The sequence below is a fragment of the Rhyacophila brunnea genome, unplaced genomic scaffold (assembly GCF_057557595.1).
Source record: "Rhyacophila brunnea isolate RB1 unplaced genomic scaffold, BYU_Rbru_1.0 scaffold_9, whole genome shotgun sequence".
Classification (NCBI taxonomy): Eukaryota; Metazoa; Arthropoda; class Insecta; order Trichoptera; family Rhyacophilidae; genus Rhyacophila; species Rhyacophila brunnea.
Genome location: NW_028233361.1, coordinates 44,025,649 through 44,048,678, shown reverse-complemented (window position 1 = coordinate 44,048,678; position 23,030 = coordinate 44,025,649). Strand labels below are relative to the sequence as shown.

Sequence of the window (23,030 nt, the reverse complement as noted above, 5' to 3'; positions counted from 1 at the left end):
TCATCGCGTAATAACATCCCTAGTGCGATCGCTCAAGGCGAAAAATCATGGAGGCATGACATTATTATTTATAAGGATGATATCGTTTCCTCATTTTATTTCGATACTGGAAATACCGAATATAGTCCTATACATTATTTACATGTTCAAGGATTTCATTCAGTAGAAAAACGAGAGCATAAAGGAAGAGAAATGTCAAGATTATTATTTTCTATTTAATATTAAACATTTATGGTTTTGAATTGAATTTACTAATGCGTATGCCAGATGCCTTTTAAATTCATACATTCAAGCAAACTATACAATATTTTATTAACATGTTTTAAATCAAATTAATTAGATTAATGCGGTTTCGAATATACTAGGTTTAGCGGTATTAACATGTATAGTTTTCAATTCCACATTTTCCGGTGAGTTGAATACTTAGCTAACCAAAACTATTTTCGGCTACTAAGCCAACCTGTAGAATTTTATGTCATTTGTATCATTAAAATTAAATGTAATTTATCTGTATTGCTTCACGGTTACTCGCTTGTATGCAGTCTAGTAGCGAGGGGTAAAGGTAGGCTATTAATCGATATAAATAGTGCACGCTAAACTTTGTCAGTAATAATTATTTTGTTTTCATTGAACTAGAATACAATATTTGCAGATGGTGCTGGTTAGTTTTTAAAATTCAATTAAACCAAACCATTATAGTATAGTTATGATCATGGCCCCCAAAGAGGGGGGGGCTAACAGGGCTCTAGCCTAAGGGCCCGGGCTCATGAAGGGCCCGGCGTGATGAGTCGACCGATAAGTAAGATAAAAATAGACCACAAATTTGCTCTAATAGTAGAAAAAGTCGCCTGCGGCGCTATTTTAGTTAAATTATTATTAAAAATTAAAATATTTGATTGTACGATGCAATTTTTAATTGTGTGCCGATACTCGACAACTCCATTATACAAATAGATGTACATATTAAAAATACAAAAAATCGCTAAAAATACACCTTACTTTTACCGAGTACACCATGCAAAACGCTACTGTAGTGCGTCACATTGCCTTTACCTTTAGCGATAGGTAGGAGGGGCCGTCAAAAATCCTAGCCTGGGGGCCCGGTTCAGGATGTGGGAGCCATGTTTATGATAATATGGTCGATCCGACAAAATAGTGCACACTCTATCAGTCATAATACATATTAAAGAATGATGGTGTTAGTTAGTTTTTTAAAAAAATATTTAGCTCTGCCTAACCAAACCATAATCTATAAAAAATATAATTTTAGATATTTTATAGATAAACGAATATTTTTTCACTATTATCTACATTGGTTTTGATTAGGCAGTGTTTGATTGAATTTTAAAAAAACCATCAAGCACTATCTACTCATTGTATACTTAGTTCAATAAAAAAATACGTTTGACTGACAAAGTTTAGTATGCACTATGTCGGATCTTAATAGCATATTCAGCACTGGTATGCAATACACACACTAGTGGCAGTTATGAATAAATTACAATAGAGTGTTAATATTATTAACAGCCTTTTCGGACTACGATATCATTTTTATCTGCAATTATTCTACATCACTGTCTTCTTCTACTTTCACCCTGTCACAGGCAAGCACAAGTTTGCGCCACTTCCCTTGGTCCATTGCCAATTCTCGCGCCTCCCGCCATACCAGACCTGCAGCTCATTAATCGCATTTGTATAACAGCTGCAGAGTTAGGGAAGACCGCCCATGGCGGCGGAACTAGGGATTACAATACCGGTATTCCAGTATTTATTAATACCGAAATACCGGTTTTAAAAATCCAAAATACCGGAATTTTTGGTATTGAGAAAGCACAGTCGTTTACGTTTTTGAAAATGAATTATAAGTTATGTGTTGCTAAAATGCAAATATATTGAGTGAATCCAACAGAGGTGAAAAAATAATAAAACAAATTTCATCAAATATATTTATATAAGTAATTGTCGGGATGAAGCATCATAGTATTATTTCGAAATAGTAAACATCCGTGACAAAAATGTTTAATTATTCTATAATTATTGATGACTGTACAAGCGTTGAATTCAAGAAGCTTTTCCTGCAGCCGGACTTATTTGCACTTGATGAACTTTTATTGTTGTTTTTATTTAATAAAACGCAATTTTTTATAGTACTTATTCCACTTTTAAATAATATATTGGGACCGGTTTCGTCCGCCTCAGTTTCAACTGAATACATTTTTTTTTTTTTAAATATTTATCAAACAAAACTCAAAGCGATAGAAATAATATAACAATAGGTACATAATAAAATATTAATTAAAAGTGGAATAAGTACTATAAAAATTGCGTTTTTTTAAATAAAAACAACAATACAATGCAGTTCCACCATGAATTGACAGTTAACAAAATAAAAGAAAAAAATGATGAACTTTTGACGGCTAACGGATTTTGCAAATTATTTGTAAAAAATCACTATTTCTACAATTATGTTCAATACATATTTTTAAATGTCAACATAATAAATGTAGGTATGGAGGTTTTCTTCTATAAAATAATATTTTAAAAAGATTTTAATAGCTATATTTAATTATAAGCACCTACTTCTGTTTTTTTAATGTTTAAGAAATACCGGTAATAATACCGGTATTCAATAAGAAATACCGAAAACCGGTATTTACATTTTCATTCGGTATTTTAATCCTTAGGCTTAGATGGAACCTTTGAGGCTATGCCACATGTCCCAGCCACGTAAAACGTCTCTTCATGATTACTTCAATCATCGACGGCTGCCGTATCCGCTCACACTCGAATTTTTGTAAAACGGTCGTACCAATATACTCCTAAGATTCGGTGGAGATATCAATTTTCAAAGATCAAAAGCCAAGACCTTTGAAGCATAGTAAGATGCCATGTCTCACAGTCACACAGAAGGAACTTACGATGGCCGCGCGGCTTAACCGTCGGCCTATAACGTCGTGGGTCCCAGGTTCGAATCCTGGGTCTGGCAAGTACACATATTGTTTTTCAATTTGTGTATGAATCAGAGTATGGACCTAATAGGTTGAGCAAGTGGCTAATATCCATTTCTCGTAAAAACAAAAATCTGTTAATTCAAACTTCCATTCAGTGGAGGCCCATATGATCTTATTAGGATCGGACATGGTAAAAAATATACAATTATTTATTTATTTGGATTTTTAAATCGCCTGTAATATTACTCGCGACTATCATACAGCAACATTTTTTTATGTAGTTGTATATAACGGAATTATTATCGATCTTTAATTGTCTTTTTATAAAGGGCAATGGTCTTTATTAATAGAAAAATATTTAAATTTCAGAAAACATTTCTTTGTAGATAATATAGAATAAAAAAACAAATCCTTGACTATGTTTGCTAGCAGTGTCAGGCATAGACGCGCAGAATAATTAATGTATGGCTCGCGTCCAATTTATTCTCAATCAGAATCAAAGAAGGTCATAGAATCAAGTCGTATGTTGAACAACATAATATTAACGTATTTACTGAAAATACTCTCATTATTTCTTCATTAATCTAGTTCTTAAATTTACACAATAAATCCTTAGTCTATTATGTACTTAAGTGTGTATTTTATTTATTCAAAAAAAAAACAATCCTTGCATTAATATTTAATAATAAAACATATTACTGTGGGAATTTGGTCAGTTATTAACTTATAGCGGAATGCAGAAACATTTGTCATAACTAAAATTTCCTTAGCAGAAAACACTATGCAGAAACACTGTCCTTAGTTAAGATCATTTTTATTGAAAATAATACCATATTTAAAAATTCTCGTTAGGTAAATTAGGTAAATTATTTTATAATTGTTAAACGATGACAAAAATATGACAACTGCATTTTATAAATGCAATAACTATAAATATATATTAATATTTAATTATAATACTCTTATGTTTCCGTTATAAGTCATTATACGTGATTCCACAAGCACCACAAGATTTTTTTTTAACATGGTAACACTAGCATCAAGTGTCATTCTTCATCTGGTATTTTGTATTTCTGCGGGCTGGCATATAAAAATAAAATAATATTCTGCAAGTACATGCCAAACGAATTAACACTATCAATATCCATATTGAGATACATTGTTAAATGAATTTGAGTGTATGGACTGTGTTATAGACATGCGAATTTATTTTGACAGCAGCTGTCAGTGGTAAATGGTAATACAGAAGGGGGCGTGTTCATAACAAAAGTAGTCTATGGTTAAGGATTCCTTAACTCTATACTCAGGATTGTCTATAGTTAAGTCATGCTTTTCGGCGACTTATCCTTAGGAACGAAATCTTAGATTGTGCATTCCGCTCTTACTTATTAATTCATGTCTTATACCCCATTTACACGAACATGGATGTACTGCTGACAATTCGTATTATCGCGGCCATAGCATGAAATGCACGTGTAAACATGTATTATCTTGAAAGTTGCAATATTCCATGCATGAATCAAAAGAGTTTGGAAGCTTCTGAATTTTCAAGCCACAGTTGGAGAAGCTTGAAATCTGCGCCTGCGCAGTAGAACGATAGTTCGAACCTTCCGGTAAAAAAAACTAACTGCACCGCGCAGAGACTCATTTTGAGGTTAACCGATTTTCACCACCTGTCAAATAGTACTATAAAATGATAACATCGTGGGTCGCTTACTCTTGAATAATGAGATTGACGAGACAGACAGCATTAATTCATTAAAACAAGTTCTGAGATAATCGCAAAAAGGACTTTCATTTTTTTTTCAAAGCGTTCTCCCACGTAGTTTTTTTTTATGATTTAAAAACATTTTTTTTACATTATAAAGACTAACCTTTATGGCAAACACAATATACGACATTTTACAAGTCCTGTATTTTGTATACGCAGAACGCATTAGGTCATTATCATGCTTTCTATCAGAATAAAAAATAACAATATGATTTAATAATGTTTCTATTTTCTCACCATTATATCCTATGCCTTTGTGCGTTTTACCAGGACGTAGAGCGTAAAATTGTATACATTTTGGCATTTAAAACAGAAAAACAGCAAAAACTGAAATAATACGTTCTGTCAGTATACCCTCGATATTTTATAACATTACTATAAATTTTATATGTATCATAAAATATATTTTCAATACCTATTTTTTTTTCAAATTTCGAATACAATAGAAACAAATTGTTGTCGTTGTAGAATCTCCTATATATTATTATCCTAAGAGATTTTGGAAAATACGTCAACTTTTTTATTTAAATACCGCTTTGTTGATTATTAAAGGAATTCACTTCAATTTTTAGAGTCCCGAATCTACTTCCATTTGAATCGGGCACAAATTTGATATAACTCGACACAATCACAGATAATATCGTTTTTAAATCGCGTTTTACATCCGTCACCATACATTTTCGCATCTTGCTAGCCATCTACAGCAAATTGATTATATTGTCACTTAATACTTTTTATATAATCAATATTGCAAAATATCTAAATTATTATTCCACAAAATTATTCAAATCTTTAAGTAGCACATTGGCGTACGAAGAAATTTAACAAAAAATAAATGGATATTTCCTCACTAATTATTACGAAAATATAATCCAAAACCACTTCACTGCCACTTATCTGTCAAACTGAAATAATAGATGATTGATTTTCAATTGTTTTCTTTTATGATATAAACAAGTTCATTTGACGTGTATGAATTCAAATTTAGAATTTGCAGAAATAATCGAAAAAATGTGACATTTCTATTAGCATGTTAAATAATCAATTTCAATCAAGACATTTTTATTGTAAGATGAGTTTTCTATTAATTAATAACAAATTTGATTTTTTTTAAATACTTCTTTGTGGCTGTTTACGCACTATTTTTTTTATTGAATAATTACCTAGGCTACTAATTTCCATAGATATAGTCATATTAAGTTGCCATTGCAAACAATGAAATAAATTAATACGAATTGTTATAATTAACAAAATGTGTGATATTGTATAATATCTACCTATTTTTACCATCTTTATCATCATCAATCTGGACCTATCCACTGCTGGATGAAGGCCTCCTTAGCTTTATTCTACTCCTTACTTACACATGGAAATCAGTGATATTATACTATCTATATTTATAATGCCATTTTTATCACGAGCCTTAATAAATTCACTGCTGGATGACGGCCTCTACGTTGATTGTATTCTTGATAGTCTTGAATTTCATCATCATCATCAATCCACTGCTGGATGAAGGGTTCCGTAACGTGATTCTACGACTATCGGTTTAAAGAATTTGTGATATTATACCTATTTCCATCATCCTTATCATCATCGACCTGAACCTATCCACTGCTGGATAAAGGCCTCCCATAGCCTGATTATACTCCTTTCTGTCATATGAATTGCTGTATTTATCAAAATCGGTGATGTTATATTTATCTACATACTCATATCGTCATCATCATCAACCACGATCAATCCACTGCTGGATGAAGGGTTCCGCAATCTGACTCTACTACTATATAGGTTAACCGAATTTGTGATATTATACCTATTTCTATCGTCCTTATCATCATCGACCTGAACTAATCCACTACTGGATAAAGGCCTCCCATGCCTGATTCTACTCCTTTATATCATTTGAATTGCTGTATTTATCAAAATTGGTGATATTATATCTATTTATATTGCCATTACCATCATGAGCCTGAATCAATCCACTGGTGGATGAAGGCCTTTCTAAGTTGTTTGTATTTCTGTCGATCATATGAATTGCTATATTTATCAAAATTGCTGATACTATATTTACCCATTCATAATATCGTCATTATCATCATCAACCATGATCAATCTGCTGCTGTTGGATGAAGGTTATGCCAACCTAATTCTACTCTTCTTAGTCATATAAACTGCTATATTTTTTTTAAATTTGTGATTTTATATACCAACCTATTTATATCGTCATTATCGTCATCAATCCACTGCTGGATGAAGGCCTCTTTAAGCTGATTCCACATTTTTAGGTTTTATAAATTCCTATTATTATCAAAATTGGTCTATTCCTCTCAGATATAATATGTATTGCTTTCTTATTTATCAACATTTGTCTCGATATAAATGTCCCGCACAGGGAAACTATATTGATTAAGGTTAATTTTGAATTCAAAATTTGATTTTTAAATATTATTCTCTGGCTGCAAGCATTTGTTTTTTATAGACAATGAAACAAAACAATGTTTAAATTTGTTTTTAATGCTACTTATCTTTTTCTATTATGTAAATGGGACCCGAAAGAGATTAATATTGGGATATATTGGATCGCTTTTAATGATAATCACATAATATTGCTGTATATTCGAATGAATGAGATGTATAATTATTTATCATATTTAAATGCACATACCCACACATATAATGTATTAAAATTAAAATGTCAATGGTAGCAATCGTTGATTGCCAGCTGTTCTGCTAGGCCTAGCAGCCTGAAGTGGTGTCAGGTAATATTGTGAAGGTCTGACTCCAGAATAGACTACGCATATGACTCCAAATTTGTATTGGCAGTGACGACATGCAAATCGCAAAACTAACAAATCAGCGAAATGTCAAAATGTCTGACGTAAAACTATAAGGGAAAACTATGGCGCCGTCTATACATACTTTACAATTATATTAAAATCCAACACCATGTCATTATGACGAAAAGCTGTCTGCAAGACCTAGCGAGACAGACTGGCGAGAGCCAGCTGGCTCAGCTAGTCTCCTATATATTATTATCCTAAGAGATTTTGGAAAATTCACTAACGGCTCATTTAAGCGACATTTTATTGTTATTTTTACATCTTCACTTCAAAATGTGCGCTACCGATTCATCTACCGTTTGAATTGACCACATTTCACAAATTTTCAATGATTTCACAGGTACTTGACGTTTATAACTGATATTTTCTCATACAGCGTATACAATTCGCCATACTTCTTTTAACATACAGCAGAATGACGTCTTCGTCGCTTAAGACCTTCTAATCCTTTATTTGACAAACGGATTCGATTATTTTTATTCAAATATCGTAATGTAGGCATTGGCGCACTTTTTTCCGGTGAAAAAACCATAATCTTGCTACAATTTACTGCGTAAATAAAAATCTGACAGGTGTGTCCGCCACTGTCCATCATATCATAGATAACGTGACATTCCAAATTTGATTTTTTTAAATACTTCTTTGTGGCTGTTCACCCACTATTTTTGTTATTGAATAATTACCTAGGCTACTAATTTCCATACTAAAAAAGTTGCCATTGCAAACAATGAAAGAAATTAATACGAATTGTTATAGTTATCAAAATGTGTGATATTGTATAATATCTACCTATTTTTTTCGTCTCTATCATCATCAATCTTGACCTATACACTGCTGGATGAAGGCCTCCTAAGCCTTATTCTACTCCTTACTTACACATGAATTGTTATATTTATCAAAATCAGTGATATAATATTATAATCTACCTATCTATATATAATGCCATTATTATCACGAGCCTCAATAAATCCACTGCTGGATGAAGGCCTCTCTACGTTGATTGTATTCTTGACAGTATTGAATTTCTAATGTTATTTATCTACATATTCATATCGTCATCATAATCATCATCATCATCATCAACTAGGATCAATCCACTACTGGATGAAGGGTTCCGCAACCTGATTCTACTACTATCGGTTTAACGAATTTGCGATATTATACCTATTTCTATCATTCTTATATCATCGACCTGAACCAATCCACTGCTGGATAATGGCCTCCCTAGCCCGGTTCTACTCCTTTCTGTCATATGAATTGCTGTATTTATCAAAATCTATGATATTATATTTAAAAACATATTCATATCGTCATCATCATCATCGACCTGAACCAATCCACTGCTTAATAAAGACCTCCCTAGCCAGATTCTACTCCTTTCTGACATATGAATTTCTGTATTTATCAAAATAGGTGATATTATATTTATTTACATATTCATATCGTCATCATCATCATCATTGACCTGAACCAATCCACTACTTAAAGACCTCCTTAGCCTGATTCTACTCCTTTCTGTCATATGCATTGATGTATTTATCAAAATCGGTGATATTATATTTATCTACATATTCATATGGTCATTATCATTATCATCATCATTGACCTGAACCAATCCACTGCTTAATAAAGACCTCCCTAGCCAGATTCTACTCCTTTCTGTCATATGAATTTCTGTATTTATCAAAATCGGTGATATTATATTTATTTAAATATTCATATCGTCATCATCATCATCAACCAGGATCCATCCACTGCTTAATAAAGACCTCCCTAGCTTGATTCTACTCCTTTTGTCATATGAATGTATGTATTTATCAAAATCTGTGATATTATATGTATCTACACATTCATATCGTCATCATCATCATCATTATCATATACCTGAACCAATCCACTGCTTAATAAAGACCCCCTTAGCCTAATTCTCCTCCTTTCTGTAATATGAATTTCTGTATTTATCAAAATCGGTGATATTATATTTTTCTACATATTCATATCGTCATCATCATCATCATCATCGACCTGAACCAATCCACTGCTTAATAAAGACCTCCCTAGCCAGATTCTACTCCTTTCTGTCATATGAATTTCTGTATTTATCAAAATCGGTGATATTATATTTATTTACATATTCATATCGTCATCATCATCATCATTGACCTGAACCAATCCACTACTTTAATACCTCCTTAGCCTGATTCTACTCCTTTCTGTCATATGCATTGATGTATTTATCAAAATCGGTGATATTATATTTATCTACATATTCATATGGTCATTATCATTATCATCATCATTGACCTGAACCAATCCACTGCTTAATAAAGACCTCCCTAGCCAGATTCTACTCCTTTCTGTCATATGAATTGCTGTATTTATCAAAATCGGTGATATTATATTTATCTACATATTCATATCGTCATCATCATCATCATCGACCTAAACCAATCCACTGCTTAATAAAGACCTCCCTAGCTTGATTCTACTCCTTTCTGTCATATGAATTGCTGTATTTATCAAAATCGGTGATATTATATTTATTTACATATTTATATCGTCATTATCATCATTATCATCATCATCATCATCGACCTGACACAATCCACTGCTTAATAAAGACCTCGCTAGCCTGATTCTACTCTTTTCTGTCATATGAATTGCTGTATTTATCATAATCGGTGATATTATATTTATTTACATATTCATATCGTCATCATCATCATCATGGACCTAAACCAATCCACTACTTAAAGACCTCCTTAGCCTGATTCTACTCCTTTCTGTGATATGAATTTCTGTATTTATCAAAATCGGTGATATTACATTTATCTACATATTCATATCGTCATCATCATCAACCAGGATCAATTCACTGCTGGATGAAGAGTTCCGCAACCTGATTCTACTACTATATTATACCTATTTCTATCGTCTTTATCATCATTGACCTGAACCCATCTATTGCTGAATAAAGGCCTCCCATGCCTGATTCTACTCCTTTCTGTCATTTGAATTGCTGTATTTATCAACATCGGTGATAATATATTATATCTATTTATATTTCCATTATCATTATGAACCTGAATCAATCCACCGGTGGATGAAGGCCTCTCTAAGTTGTTTGAATTTCTGTCGGTCATATGAATTACTATATTTATCAAAATTGCTGATATTATATTTTCCCATTCATAATATCGTCATTATCATCATAAACCAAGATTAATCCACTGCTGGATGAAGGTTATCCCAACCTAATTCTACTCTTCTTGGTCATATAAACTGCAATATTTTTTTTAATTTGTGACCTACCTACCTACCCATTTATATCGTCATTATCGTCATCAACCTGTATCAATCCACTGCTGGATGAAGGCCTCTTTAAGCTGATTCCACATCTTTAGGTCTTATAAATTCCTATTCTTATCAGATATAATATGTATTACTTCATTATTTATCAACATTTGTCTCGATATGAATGTCCCGCACCGGGAAATTATATTGTTTAAGGTTAATTTTTAAAACAAAATATGATTTTTAAAATATTATTCTGTGGCTCCAAGCATTTATTTTTTATAGACAATGAAACAAAATAATGTTTAAATTTATTTTTTATGCTGCTAACCTTTTTCTATTATGTAAATGGGACCCGAAAGAGATTAATATTCGCGTTATATTGGATCGCTATTTATGATAATCACGATTGAGATGTATAACTATTTATCATATTTAAATGCACATACCTACACATATATTGTTTTAAAATTAAAATGACAGTGGTAGCAATCGGCGATTGCCAGCTGTTTTGCTAGGCTTAGCAGCCTGAAATGGTGTCAGATGATATTGAGAAGGCCAGACTCCAGAATAGACTACGCACATGACTCCAAATTTGTATTTGCAGTGACGACATGCATATCGTAAAACTGACAAATCAGATAAATTTTCAATTGTCTGACGTGAATGAAAATCCATCCCGAAGGGAAAACTATGGCGCCGTCTATACACACTTTACAATTATTATATTAAAATCCAACACCAAGTCACTATGATGAAAAGCTGTCTGCAAGACCTAGCGAGACAGACTGGCGAGAGCCAGCTGGCTCAGCTAGTCTCCTATATATTATTATCCTAAGAGATTTTGGAAAATACGTCAACTTTTTTATTTAAATACCACTTTGTTGATTATTAAAGGAATTCACTTCAATTTTTAGAGTCCCGAATCTACTTCCATTTGAATCGGGCACAATCTGATAAAACTCGACACAATCACAGATACTATCGTTTTTAAATCGCGTTTTATATCCGTCACCATACATTTTCGCATCTTGCAGTCCGTGTACCTCAAATTGATTATAATGTCGTTAAATACTTTTTATATAATCAATATTGCAAAATATCTAAATTAATATTCCACAAAATTATTCAAATCTGTAAGTAGCACATGTGCGTATTCTTGAGTTTTAACACAAAATAAATACATATTCCCTCACTAATTACTAAGAAAATACAATCTAAAACCATGTCACTGCTTTTTATCTGTCAAACTAAAAGACTTAGATTGTCATTTGTTTTCTTTCGCAAAACAAGTTCATTTGACGTATCAGATTTCAAATTCAGAATTTGCAGGAATAAGTAATCAAAAAAATGTGACATTTCTATTAGCATCCATAAATAATCAATTTCAATCAAGACATTTATTGTAAGATGAAGATAATTTTAATAATTCCATCAATAAATTGAATAATTTCAGACTTAATAAATAAGAAACTACATTATATAGGTACATATTACGCTCTTCTCAATATTATAGTAAGTCGACTGTGATCTGATAATAGTATCTATCTGCAGTTTTGGCAAATTCTAGGTTATTGGTGTATTTTGTACAAAATTGTGACAAATCGAATGGAAATATTATTGTTCTACGAAAAAAATCCTAAAATGCTCAAATTTGACGTGGAAAATAGTGTCTATCTGCATCGAAGTGTCTAGAAACTAAAAAGAAATATTATCTATCTGCGTGATTCATTTTATTATGACATTACAATTTTCATACATCTTTAAATGACTGTTTTAGTACTAATATTAAATCATTTCACTTGAAAAATAAAAATAATACTGATACCGACAAAAACAGTTTTTTGAACCCCCTGAAAAAATTACTATAAATGTCAGATAGATACTATTGTCAGATCAACGTCGAAGTATCACACACTTCCATATAAAATAGATAGGTAGTTATCGTGATTCAGTAATAATACAAGTAATTAAACATTAATAATGTTTAGCTATATATTTTATAATAATATTTACATATAAAATTACAGTAACTTTTCTTCTTCTTTTATATCATTAGTGACTATTAATATTAATAAAAATTAAATTGCAATAATGTTTCTTTTGATAATGATATTATGCATGTTGTTTGCTATTTCATATTTTATTTCTTCTAAGTGAAATATATACTTATAGTCAAATATAGTCGATTATGACCTTTATACGACACAATTAGGTACAATAAGTAAGTACCTACCTGTTTCTTTTTCCATTTTTGTACATGATAAAAATAATATTTTTTTTATTTCCCCACAAAGATAATTTGTTAAATAATAATTTTAGCATGTTGAAATTTATTCATTAGTATATTAACAATTTACGAATTTTAAAATAAAGTACCATTTTTGCTCCTAAACAAAACATATGGACACACCCCTTCAGAGTGGTAATTACGAGTATCTTAAAAGACTTATTATAAGAAATAGTGGGTGCAATCTAAGGTGATCCCATTGAATAAATAAAACGTATTATATCGCAATAATCTAAATGTATGAAAAATAAGACTATCCTGCAGTGGCGATGGGTGGAGGTAGGGTGGATCCACCATAGATAGTACAGACTAAACGTTGTTAGTTATACGTATTTATTTACATTAAACTAAGACTACAATTTACAGATAGTGTTCTCATTCATTCATATTTATTTTCGTTAAACTATGAACATACATTACACGTCATGTTGTTGGTTAGTTTTTTAAATTCAATTAAACCCTGGGAAACCAAGCCATAATACTCATATGTCTATAAAATATTTAAAATTATGCCATTAAATCATGCATTATTTTGGATATTTAATAGATAGAATAATATTTTAACTACTATTGTTTGGTTTAGGCAGGGTTTAATGAATTATAAAAAACTAACCAACAACATGACGTGTAATGTATGTTCTTAGTTTAACGAAAATAAATAAGAATGAATGAGAAAGTGCAATATAAACATATTAGGTATATTCTATTAAAATGTCAGTAGTAGCAATCGGCGATTGCCAGCTGTTCTGCTAAGCCTATCAGTCTGAAGTGGTGTCAGACGATATTGTAAAGGCCAGACTCCAGAATAGACTACGCATATGACCCCGAATTTATATTGGCAGTGACGACTTGCAAATCGTAAAACTGACAAATCAGCAAAATATCAAACTGTCTGAGGTGAATGAAAATCTATGACGAAGGGAAAATTATGGCGCCGCCTATGCATACTTCACAATTATGTTAATATCCAATACCGCCAAGCCGTCTGCAAGACCTAGCGAGACAGACTGGCGAGAGCCAGCTGGCTCAGCTAGTTGTAGATAAATGAGAAGCGTCATATCATCTCAATACAATACAGTTTGTTATTCTTAATACATTATATAACGTCTTATCATAATTTTATTCTTAAATATATTATGTGTCGTAGACTATTGGTTGTTGTAAATGATAATTGATAACATTCGACCAACACATTGAAACTTATTTGATAAATAATGAATGACAATTGATAACATTGCATGAAATAAATATAATATTCTCTAAATACCTTTCACGTCAACCAAATTGTTTGCTCTAATTGCATAACAACTCATAATTATACTATTATCATTTGGTAGATAGGAAAAATAAAGTATCACAGGTCAACACAAAAGTGATAATTGATAATATTATCTCATAAATAATAAACATACTATAGCAGACAAACAATGACTTGAAAGGTGAAAGAAATTATTATTGACCATTCTTGTACGACAATTTTTAATGAATTATCAATAAAAATATTGACTTAATATATAATTAAACTATTCCAGTGGCGGCTCGACGACTTTCTAGGTGGTGGGGTTCAGCCATTCAATATTAAATATACATACCTGACTACTTTCTCATAATATATTATGTACCAAGCTACTTATAATAATATGATTTTATTAATGAGGAAATGTGTCATTTTTCAGAATAAATAATATGATTATCAGCGTCGTTACTTAATCACATCTAAAATACGTCCTTAAAAATATTAATTTAATTATTAATAATTATCTCACCATTATTAGTTTTGAACAACGATACACAGAGAGCGCTTCTACTCACCTAGGGGTCATTTGATTCGTTCCCCAGTATGCGTATACTAACGCTGATGCATTCACATCCTTTGTCGAACGAGATTTGTACCGCGGCGACGTGATGGGACTGAGTGACACCAGCAAAAATAGACAACAAAGTTTTCTTAATTTGTACATAGTTGTCACCGTGAAATAGGGCATATTCAAGATAGTTAATTATTTTAATACCACATAATCATCATTATGTTATTACACAATTTACAATCATTGCTTTATTTATTTGTATAATAATAAATATGTCTATAAAATTGCGACTGGTCTAGATGGATAAGATAACTTAAATAGTTCATTTCATCGTGTAATTGAGTAGGTATATTATGACGATGATAAAAATATCGGACGTGTATTTTTGACATAACAATTGGGGGATGGTCTCTACAAACCCTTAAGGTAGAGCTGCCCCTGAACTATTCCATACTTATAAAAATATGTATCCATATTTGAGCGACAGAACAAAGTCGAAGCGTATAAAATTAATGAAACGACTAAATAAATCTATAATGCAGTTGCTCGCTGGAAAAATATATAACTTTGCATCTTACTATAATATATCATCATCAGCCGGTGTCGATCCATTGCTGGATGAATACCTCCCCTAACTACCTCCACTCTTCTTTACTGCCACGTATATCCACCGAAATGTATGAGTTAGTCCATCCAGAGGGTTTTAGGGCATCCCTGTGGGTGTTTAATTCCTCTTGGGTACCACTGTATGACAGCATTTATTCAACGGTTGTCCATTTCATCTACTTAGTGATTTCTATCAGGTGCCCTATGTTATAACTTGTGACATGAAGTCACCCGACGACATTACGTAATTGTGACGTAAGCTCAATACACGTATCGAGGCGAGTCGCCCAATGCACACGGCTCACCATAGATATTATTACGCTGAAACACCTATTTGTGTATGGGGACAATGAATAACGCCAGTATTAGAGTAGCGTTAATTTCTCGAATGCATTGACTCACCCCGGTAGTACGTCACAATGATGTCATATGACGTCATGTCGACCGGGCGACTTCAACTCGCAAGTTACAACATAAGGCCCCTGATCGCGTACCTACTCACTCCTTCCTTATTCATTGGCTTATTTTGTGATATTTTATATATAATTGTATAATTTATATATCCCGGGCGGTAGACACCCTTGCTCCATCCCTGTTCCTGCCCCCATACTATCAGTTTAATGTTATTTTTCTGATATTTTACTACCGTTAAACAACACTCCACTGCAATTGATCCAACCAAGTTAAGACTGTTGGCTGCACGTGAAATCCATTCAGCATGTTTTTTACAACGACCTTATACACCAATCAGTATAATATGTCATGTAATATGGCTGTGACTTGAAGTTTGCAATAATAACACCGTGAACTACAAGAAAAATTCGTACATTTAAAATCTGATAATTTTAATGTAAAATTTTTAGATCAGGGCCTCTAAAAATAAATGCCTACGGGGCCTATGAAGGTATTAAAACGATCCTCAATAGATAAATAAAGTTCGGTAATTTTAATGTTGGTAGATTTACGTACTTATTAATGTAAGAGTCATTTACTACGTTGTTTTGAATGTACAATAGTAGTTGTTGAACTATTTGTATATAGAATGCGTGAAAAAAATAATATAATCATAAATATAACACAAAAAATCAGCACAACAGCAGCTTCACAAAAAACATTTCTAAAATACCTGCAACTGCGACGCGCTCAGAGAATATCCACACAATAAAAGTTTTATGAAAAAAGTTTCGCTGGCACAATAATATTATTTTTACAAATTTGAACTTTCGTCAGCTCTGTATGTTAATTTGCAAGTCTGGTATGACAAGATAAAGGTAATGTCGCCCGATAGCAAAAAGCCCTAAGTGCTCTCGTAATGTAAATGAAAATGAACATTTTGCATAGCTTGATTGTGTGTTATATTCATTTCTGTAAATCGTAACATATACGTGTAATAAATTAAATATATTTAAGCGTAGTTCACAAATTTAAGGCAAGACTCAAAGAGCGCTGGAAGAAAATGTTATAGGCATAAGAGGACAGTGATTCCTAGGCTACTCAAAAATGACAAAGAATACAAACCGACACCTCTCACCTTCGCCTGTACGAATAATTCAGTATAATTTGGAGTTACAGTTTAGTTTGGAGGACACATTATGAATGTAAAAAAACATCATAGAATTTATATGTAATTTTAATTTTATGTAAGTGATTATACGGTTTCGTTTGTAAAAGAACAAACGTCGCTTACAATAATTTGACTGCTTTTATTGGAATTATTCAAACAATTCAATTCGACCCACAATCGTAGTCTTTGTGACTTACATCGTGTCTAGAAAGTATATATTATGCAGTTGGTCGATGTAGTATCACAGTTCACCGTGAACTGTTGTATCAGAAACCGAATGCCGTATATCATTGGGATTAAATTCATGTCAAAATGTAGCCCTAAAAAATACGTTTAGAAACCATCGGAATAAAATGGAAAGAAAATAAGTACATATGTAAGTAAATTAAAATCCAATCATATCGTATGTATTTATATAAAATTCTCGTAGTGTCATTTCCCACCATTTACGAAAGTGGAAAGATGCTGTCACTTTGTTTCTTTGTGTGGTTTTTCGTCTGGATTCAGGACTTGGAGGTGGACAAATAACCCACCGGAATTGTGGTGGAAACGGCGAGGTTTATTTACGTTAATATCTACTAATGGTTACATTTTTTTATAATTTATTTTATGCGTAGCGCGAGTTAACAATGTTTACTGTCTGGCCGTCTGCCGCGTATTGTCCCCGCCATTTTATGTTTCGCTTTCAACGGTAAGCGCTGTCGAAAAACGACGACAATGGCAACGTTGCAGATATTTTTAAGCGGCCGTGATTTACAGTATTGCCGGCTTTATTATTATTTATTTTCGTGATCAACCCTTACTATTTGTTGGTTTGATACCGATTTGGGCCTCTCCAGATTTACAGAGACATCCCCAAATGGGGACCATTTGGGAATGTAACAGTAGGTATTAAGTTGTTATTATCAAATATTATATGATAATGATGACAGCGTTATTATCAGGTATTTCATATCAATCAATATAAAATAATTAATCTTCTTATTGCAGGTAATCTAAAAAAAATGATACATCAATGTCTGCAATCTTCCACAAACAACGCGTCGTTTTTTGACGTTAGTAGTATACGGCCATGGCCCCCACAAAGAAGGGGCTGACAGGGCTCTAGCCTGGGGGCCCGGGCTCAGGAAGGGCCCGGTGTGACGAACCGACCAGATAAGTGATATAAATACACATCACAAATTCTCTCTAATAGTAAAAAAAATCGCATGCTGCACTATTTTCCTTCAATAAATAACGTTATTATTTAAAATTATATGTTTGTACGATACAATTTTTATTTGTGTATCGATTACTCGACAATTCCATTCAAATGGTTGTATTAAAATATAAAAAAAAACACAAAAAATATACACATTAAATAATTTAGTACACCATTTGGAAAACGCTACTGTGTAGCGTCACACTGCCTTTCTCCTTAGCGATAGGTAGAGGGGCCTGCCATAGATCCTAGCCTTGAGGCCCGCTTCAGGATGTGGGGGCCATTTATACGGCCATCTCTTTTCGATAGCACAGCGAAATATAATACGTACGTACAGTTTACATGTAACCATGGGAATAAAATAATATGGTCTAAAACGGGATGGATGGTAGGTATGTTGAAAACTTAACAAAGAAAAAACATATTTTAAAACTCACCATGAGCTCCAGCCATTGTGAACAAGTGTTGATTTGATGACGCACAATAATAAAAAAACAATTGTTTATTATAATAATATTATATGTCACTATTTGAGCTGTAATAACAAATATTTAAAATTCACCTTTTTGAATAATTAGATTATCACATCTGTTAGATAATTAATTGAAATTGCCGTTTAATAAAATAAGCAATAATTAAGAAATGCATAATATTCATTAAGTACGTTTCTATCAATAATGAATAATTGATTATAATAATCAATTTAATAGTTTTTATTAATCTTTTAAAAATTATTACTGCATACACTTCTTTACCAAATTATTGCATTAAAACTACCAGACAGATTCAAATATAATACGATATATTTTGTAGCATGTGTTTTAACTTAAACTGAATGTAGTGAATTAACTTTAAATAAATATAAAACACAATGGTATTTTTTGTTTTGCAAATACTACCTAGTGCCTTACTAATGTATGTGTTATACGTACGGTGACCATGCGCCCCTTATTAATAAAGGACTGTCTTTTATTTATTTTTTTAAAAGTAAATTCCAAAATAAACGCTAAAAAGGAAACCTATATAACTATTATTAACCTGCATATATTTTGTTTTAAAATATTTTAATTGTACATATAAGAAAATATTTCGCGTTTCAGTGTATTAAGTATGCATTATTGTACGTGTTTTTGACTAGTGATTATTATTTATACTTATATCTAAGCATACATCACATTTACGTACCTATATTTTTACCAGTGTCTGTTATTTTATGTGATAATACCTTTAACCATCGTAAATTAAAGCAACTAAATTATTAATATATACGTGCGTTACTATGGAAATCAATATAAAATGTCAAAATGACATTTCAGTATTCTATATTTATTCAGTATTTCTATCAAGTACAAATTTTTTTGATCGTTTAAGCTAGTCAAGTTTATAATATGATTCAACAGAAAATTTAAAAACGTTATATTTAAAAAGTTCTTTTTATCTTGTAATTATTTATATTAAGAACGTTTTTCCGATGTCTTTTGTTTTTCTTATACTTAAAATATAGTCACCATAATTATGTATTATATTTACCAGATTTTTTGAACGTATGAACACCTCAATTTGGTTCATTTACACTATTATTTATTTACACAACAAAGTGATATGCTGTGTACGCGCATAAAACAGGTTATATGTCGGACGATACATTGTATAATATTCTCACATATGTTATACAATATTCCCATTAGAATCTCATTATTTATTAGATTAGAAAATAGTCAAGCAATATAAATACATGACAATGTCATGTATACTGATAAATGGTTTATCTTTCATATTACTAATTTGATGATAGTATACTTTGCTAATTAATACTATGCATGGTTAAGTGCCTAGATCAGCGTTTATCATTAACTAGTAGGTAAACTGCGATCGTTATTAGTATTTATTATTAAGGATGACAGAAATGCCTCTAGCAACAGAATATGTAAACTGTTTATATTTCAGATAATCAATACGCATTTGACCGTTTGAAACCCAGATAGCAAAACCGATTAGTATGGATTAGTGCAATACATCAGTTATAATATATTTCAATTTTAATATTATTATTTTTTTTTTAACATATTGTGGACATTACAAATTATAAGTTTAAGACGTTCACAACATGACATTTAGAAACAAAGATATATAAATATAACAGTATTAAATAAAAAAAGAGATATATCAGTAGATAAATTAGATAGCTACAAGGAAGTACACCGGATGAGTTAAACAGACCCTATTTTAAGAATTTATAAAACAACATCCACCTAAACTCATTCTCACGTAGGTGAAATATATCAACACCCGACGCAATTTTGTTGAACATAGCTATCGCCCTCCCAATTGGCATTACCAGTGGCAGGTTGGTTCTGCAATATGCGTATGGCCCCCACAGGGGGGCTGACATGGCTTTAGCCTGGGGGTTTGGGCTTAGGGGGGCCTGGCGTGGCCGGTTAAGTGAGATATACATATTTCACAAATTTGCTTTGATAGGAAAAAAAAGTCGCCTGTGGCGCTATTAGGTATATCCACAGAGCATTTTACATAAAGAAATAGTTAAATTATAATTCATGTGTAGAATTTTATTTTATAATTATTATTAGTGTGTTTCCTGACTTTAAAAATGGCTATTAATCCAATATGTCGAAGGGTCTCATGTTATTTGGTCACCACAAAGGGGTCGCGATCAGTGCTTCATAATAATGAAGTTGAGTTCCGATAACTCAATAAATCAACCGGATGTATTTAAAAAGACAAAAATCGCTAAGAATATACGAAACACCCTTAATTTGACCTCAAAGATCCCTGGAGTTTCGCGGAAATACAATTTGGGGAACAACATTGAAAAAAAAATCACACTGCCCTTCATCATAGCGATAGGTAGGGGGGGGGGCACCAAACATCCTGGTCTGGGGGCCCGTTTTCGGATGTGGGGGCGATGAATATGCTATATTATTATATTAGCTGCCTAGTAGTAAACTCCCTATGGGAGCAAACGTGGTGTAGTGTGAAACATGATATTTGGTAGTGAAAAATAAAATTTTAGTGTAAATTTGTATTTTTGTTTTAATGTTACGAAAAGTAGAATATTATTATCATCACACATTAAAAAGGTCCACGTCAATTCGTAATACGAATGGCAGCAAACGTTACATTCATTTGTTTTAAAAATTATATTTTTTTAATTAGAATATTTAAGCATGACAAAGAAAGGTTACATAATATAACTCTCATCTGAATAAATAACTCTTATTATTTTAGTATATATGGTAAAATGAAATAATCTGATAAAGAAGTTTCATCAATTACTACATTATGTTATTAAAATTACGAATTATATTTCATAAAATACGACTAAGTACTAAAACACTATAACGCGCAATAATAAACTTAAAAAAACAATATTAAAATATGCAAGATACAAAGGTGATAACAACGAATGCACTTCACTGAATATTAAAACCAGGTAAATTAAATGTTTTAAATAACAAATTAACGTTACGACAAAAATTGATGTGATTCTTCAAGTTCACGGACACACAATTGACTTGGACGAACAAAACAAACTAACTAATCGAAAATCGAAGCACTGTTCGGACGTTTGATAATAAATACTTTGACATTTACGGAATTAATATACCGCTAAGAATACCGGAGTGAAGATAGTCACGAATGTGGCTGCAATCTTCAATCACTGCTACCAATTTAGTGGATATTTTTTCAAGGTTGTCCGACTGCCAACGATATGAACATTTTTATTAATATTTGATTCGAATTTAATCGGTTTTTATGATTCGTTCATATTCAATAATAGTTGTTCATTTATCATTCAATATTGTAGTTACAAAAAAATGATAGTATAGATTGGGTACATACTTATTATATATTAATTTGGTGACTATAATATTTTCATATACACAGATAATAAGGTTAAGACCGCCTTGAAGAACTATACGATTTTTTAGTTGATGGTTATTCATTGTAATTAATAAGATCGATCACTTAGTATTCACCAAATATATTGCTTTTATGTACATAGTTATATATAACCAGGGCTCGAAATGGACCGGAACGCACCGGAGCGCCGTTCCGGTTCGTGAAATTTGTAAAGTTATCGCTCCGTCTCACGGACAAAATAATTTGACCGTCTGAGCTAGATATGCCATCGATATAACAAAAAATCTAGCAAACTTATGTTTATAAAATACACATAAAATTTGATAACCTTGTTAATATCCTCAGAAAATTTTTGAGCGCTCTGGTTCGTAAACTTATCTATTTCGCTGTATATAACATATTATATTAATCACACGTGATAAAGCTCACTATGCTCACTATCATCAGTTGGGTCGATACACTGCTGGATAAAGGCCTACCCTAGCTCCTTCCTCTCTTCAAAGTCCCTAGTTCTAGTTGTTCGCTACCACATACATCCACCGAATTTTATGAGTTTGTCTATCCATCGGGCTTTAGGGAGTCTCTATGGGCGTTTTATGACGATACTAGCGTGTCGTCCAGCCCTTCGTCTGTTAAGCAACTTCTATCACATCGCATACTTTTGCTTACTTATCCATTTTTTGTGGTCTTTTCGCGTTATCCCCAACATTCACCTTAAATATTTGAGAGAATCTTCGTAGTTTTCATTTATTTTTTAATAGCAGTATTTGGATATATTATATAAACTGATTCGATGACAAACTTGCTTAAACGGATTCTA

General features: G+C 31.9%; 1 protein-coding gene across 2 annotated transcripts in view; it reads right to left on the bottom strand.

Moving 5' to 3' along the window:
• LOC147063706 (methanethiol oxidase) overlaps window positions 1-21,963 on the bottom strand; it is a 586,211-nt gene extending 564,248 nt beyond the window's left edge. The window contains exons 1-2 of one of the 2 annotated variants that reach the window (XM_085959858.1): window positions 21,816-21,963; window positions 18,766-18,916 (exon numbers count right to left, since the gene is read on the bottom strand). In XM_085959858.1, the coding sequence (XP_085815984.1) occupies window positions 18,766-18,781 (16 nt within the window). In that variant the 5' untranslated portion in view covers window positions 18,782-18,916; window positions 21,816-21,963. The remainder of the gene's footprint in view (window positions 1-18,765; window positions 18,917-21,815) is intronic. The other variant, XM_085959859.1, reaches the window with a different exon arrangement.
• Window positions 21,964-23,030: the final 1,067 nt, after the last annotated feature.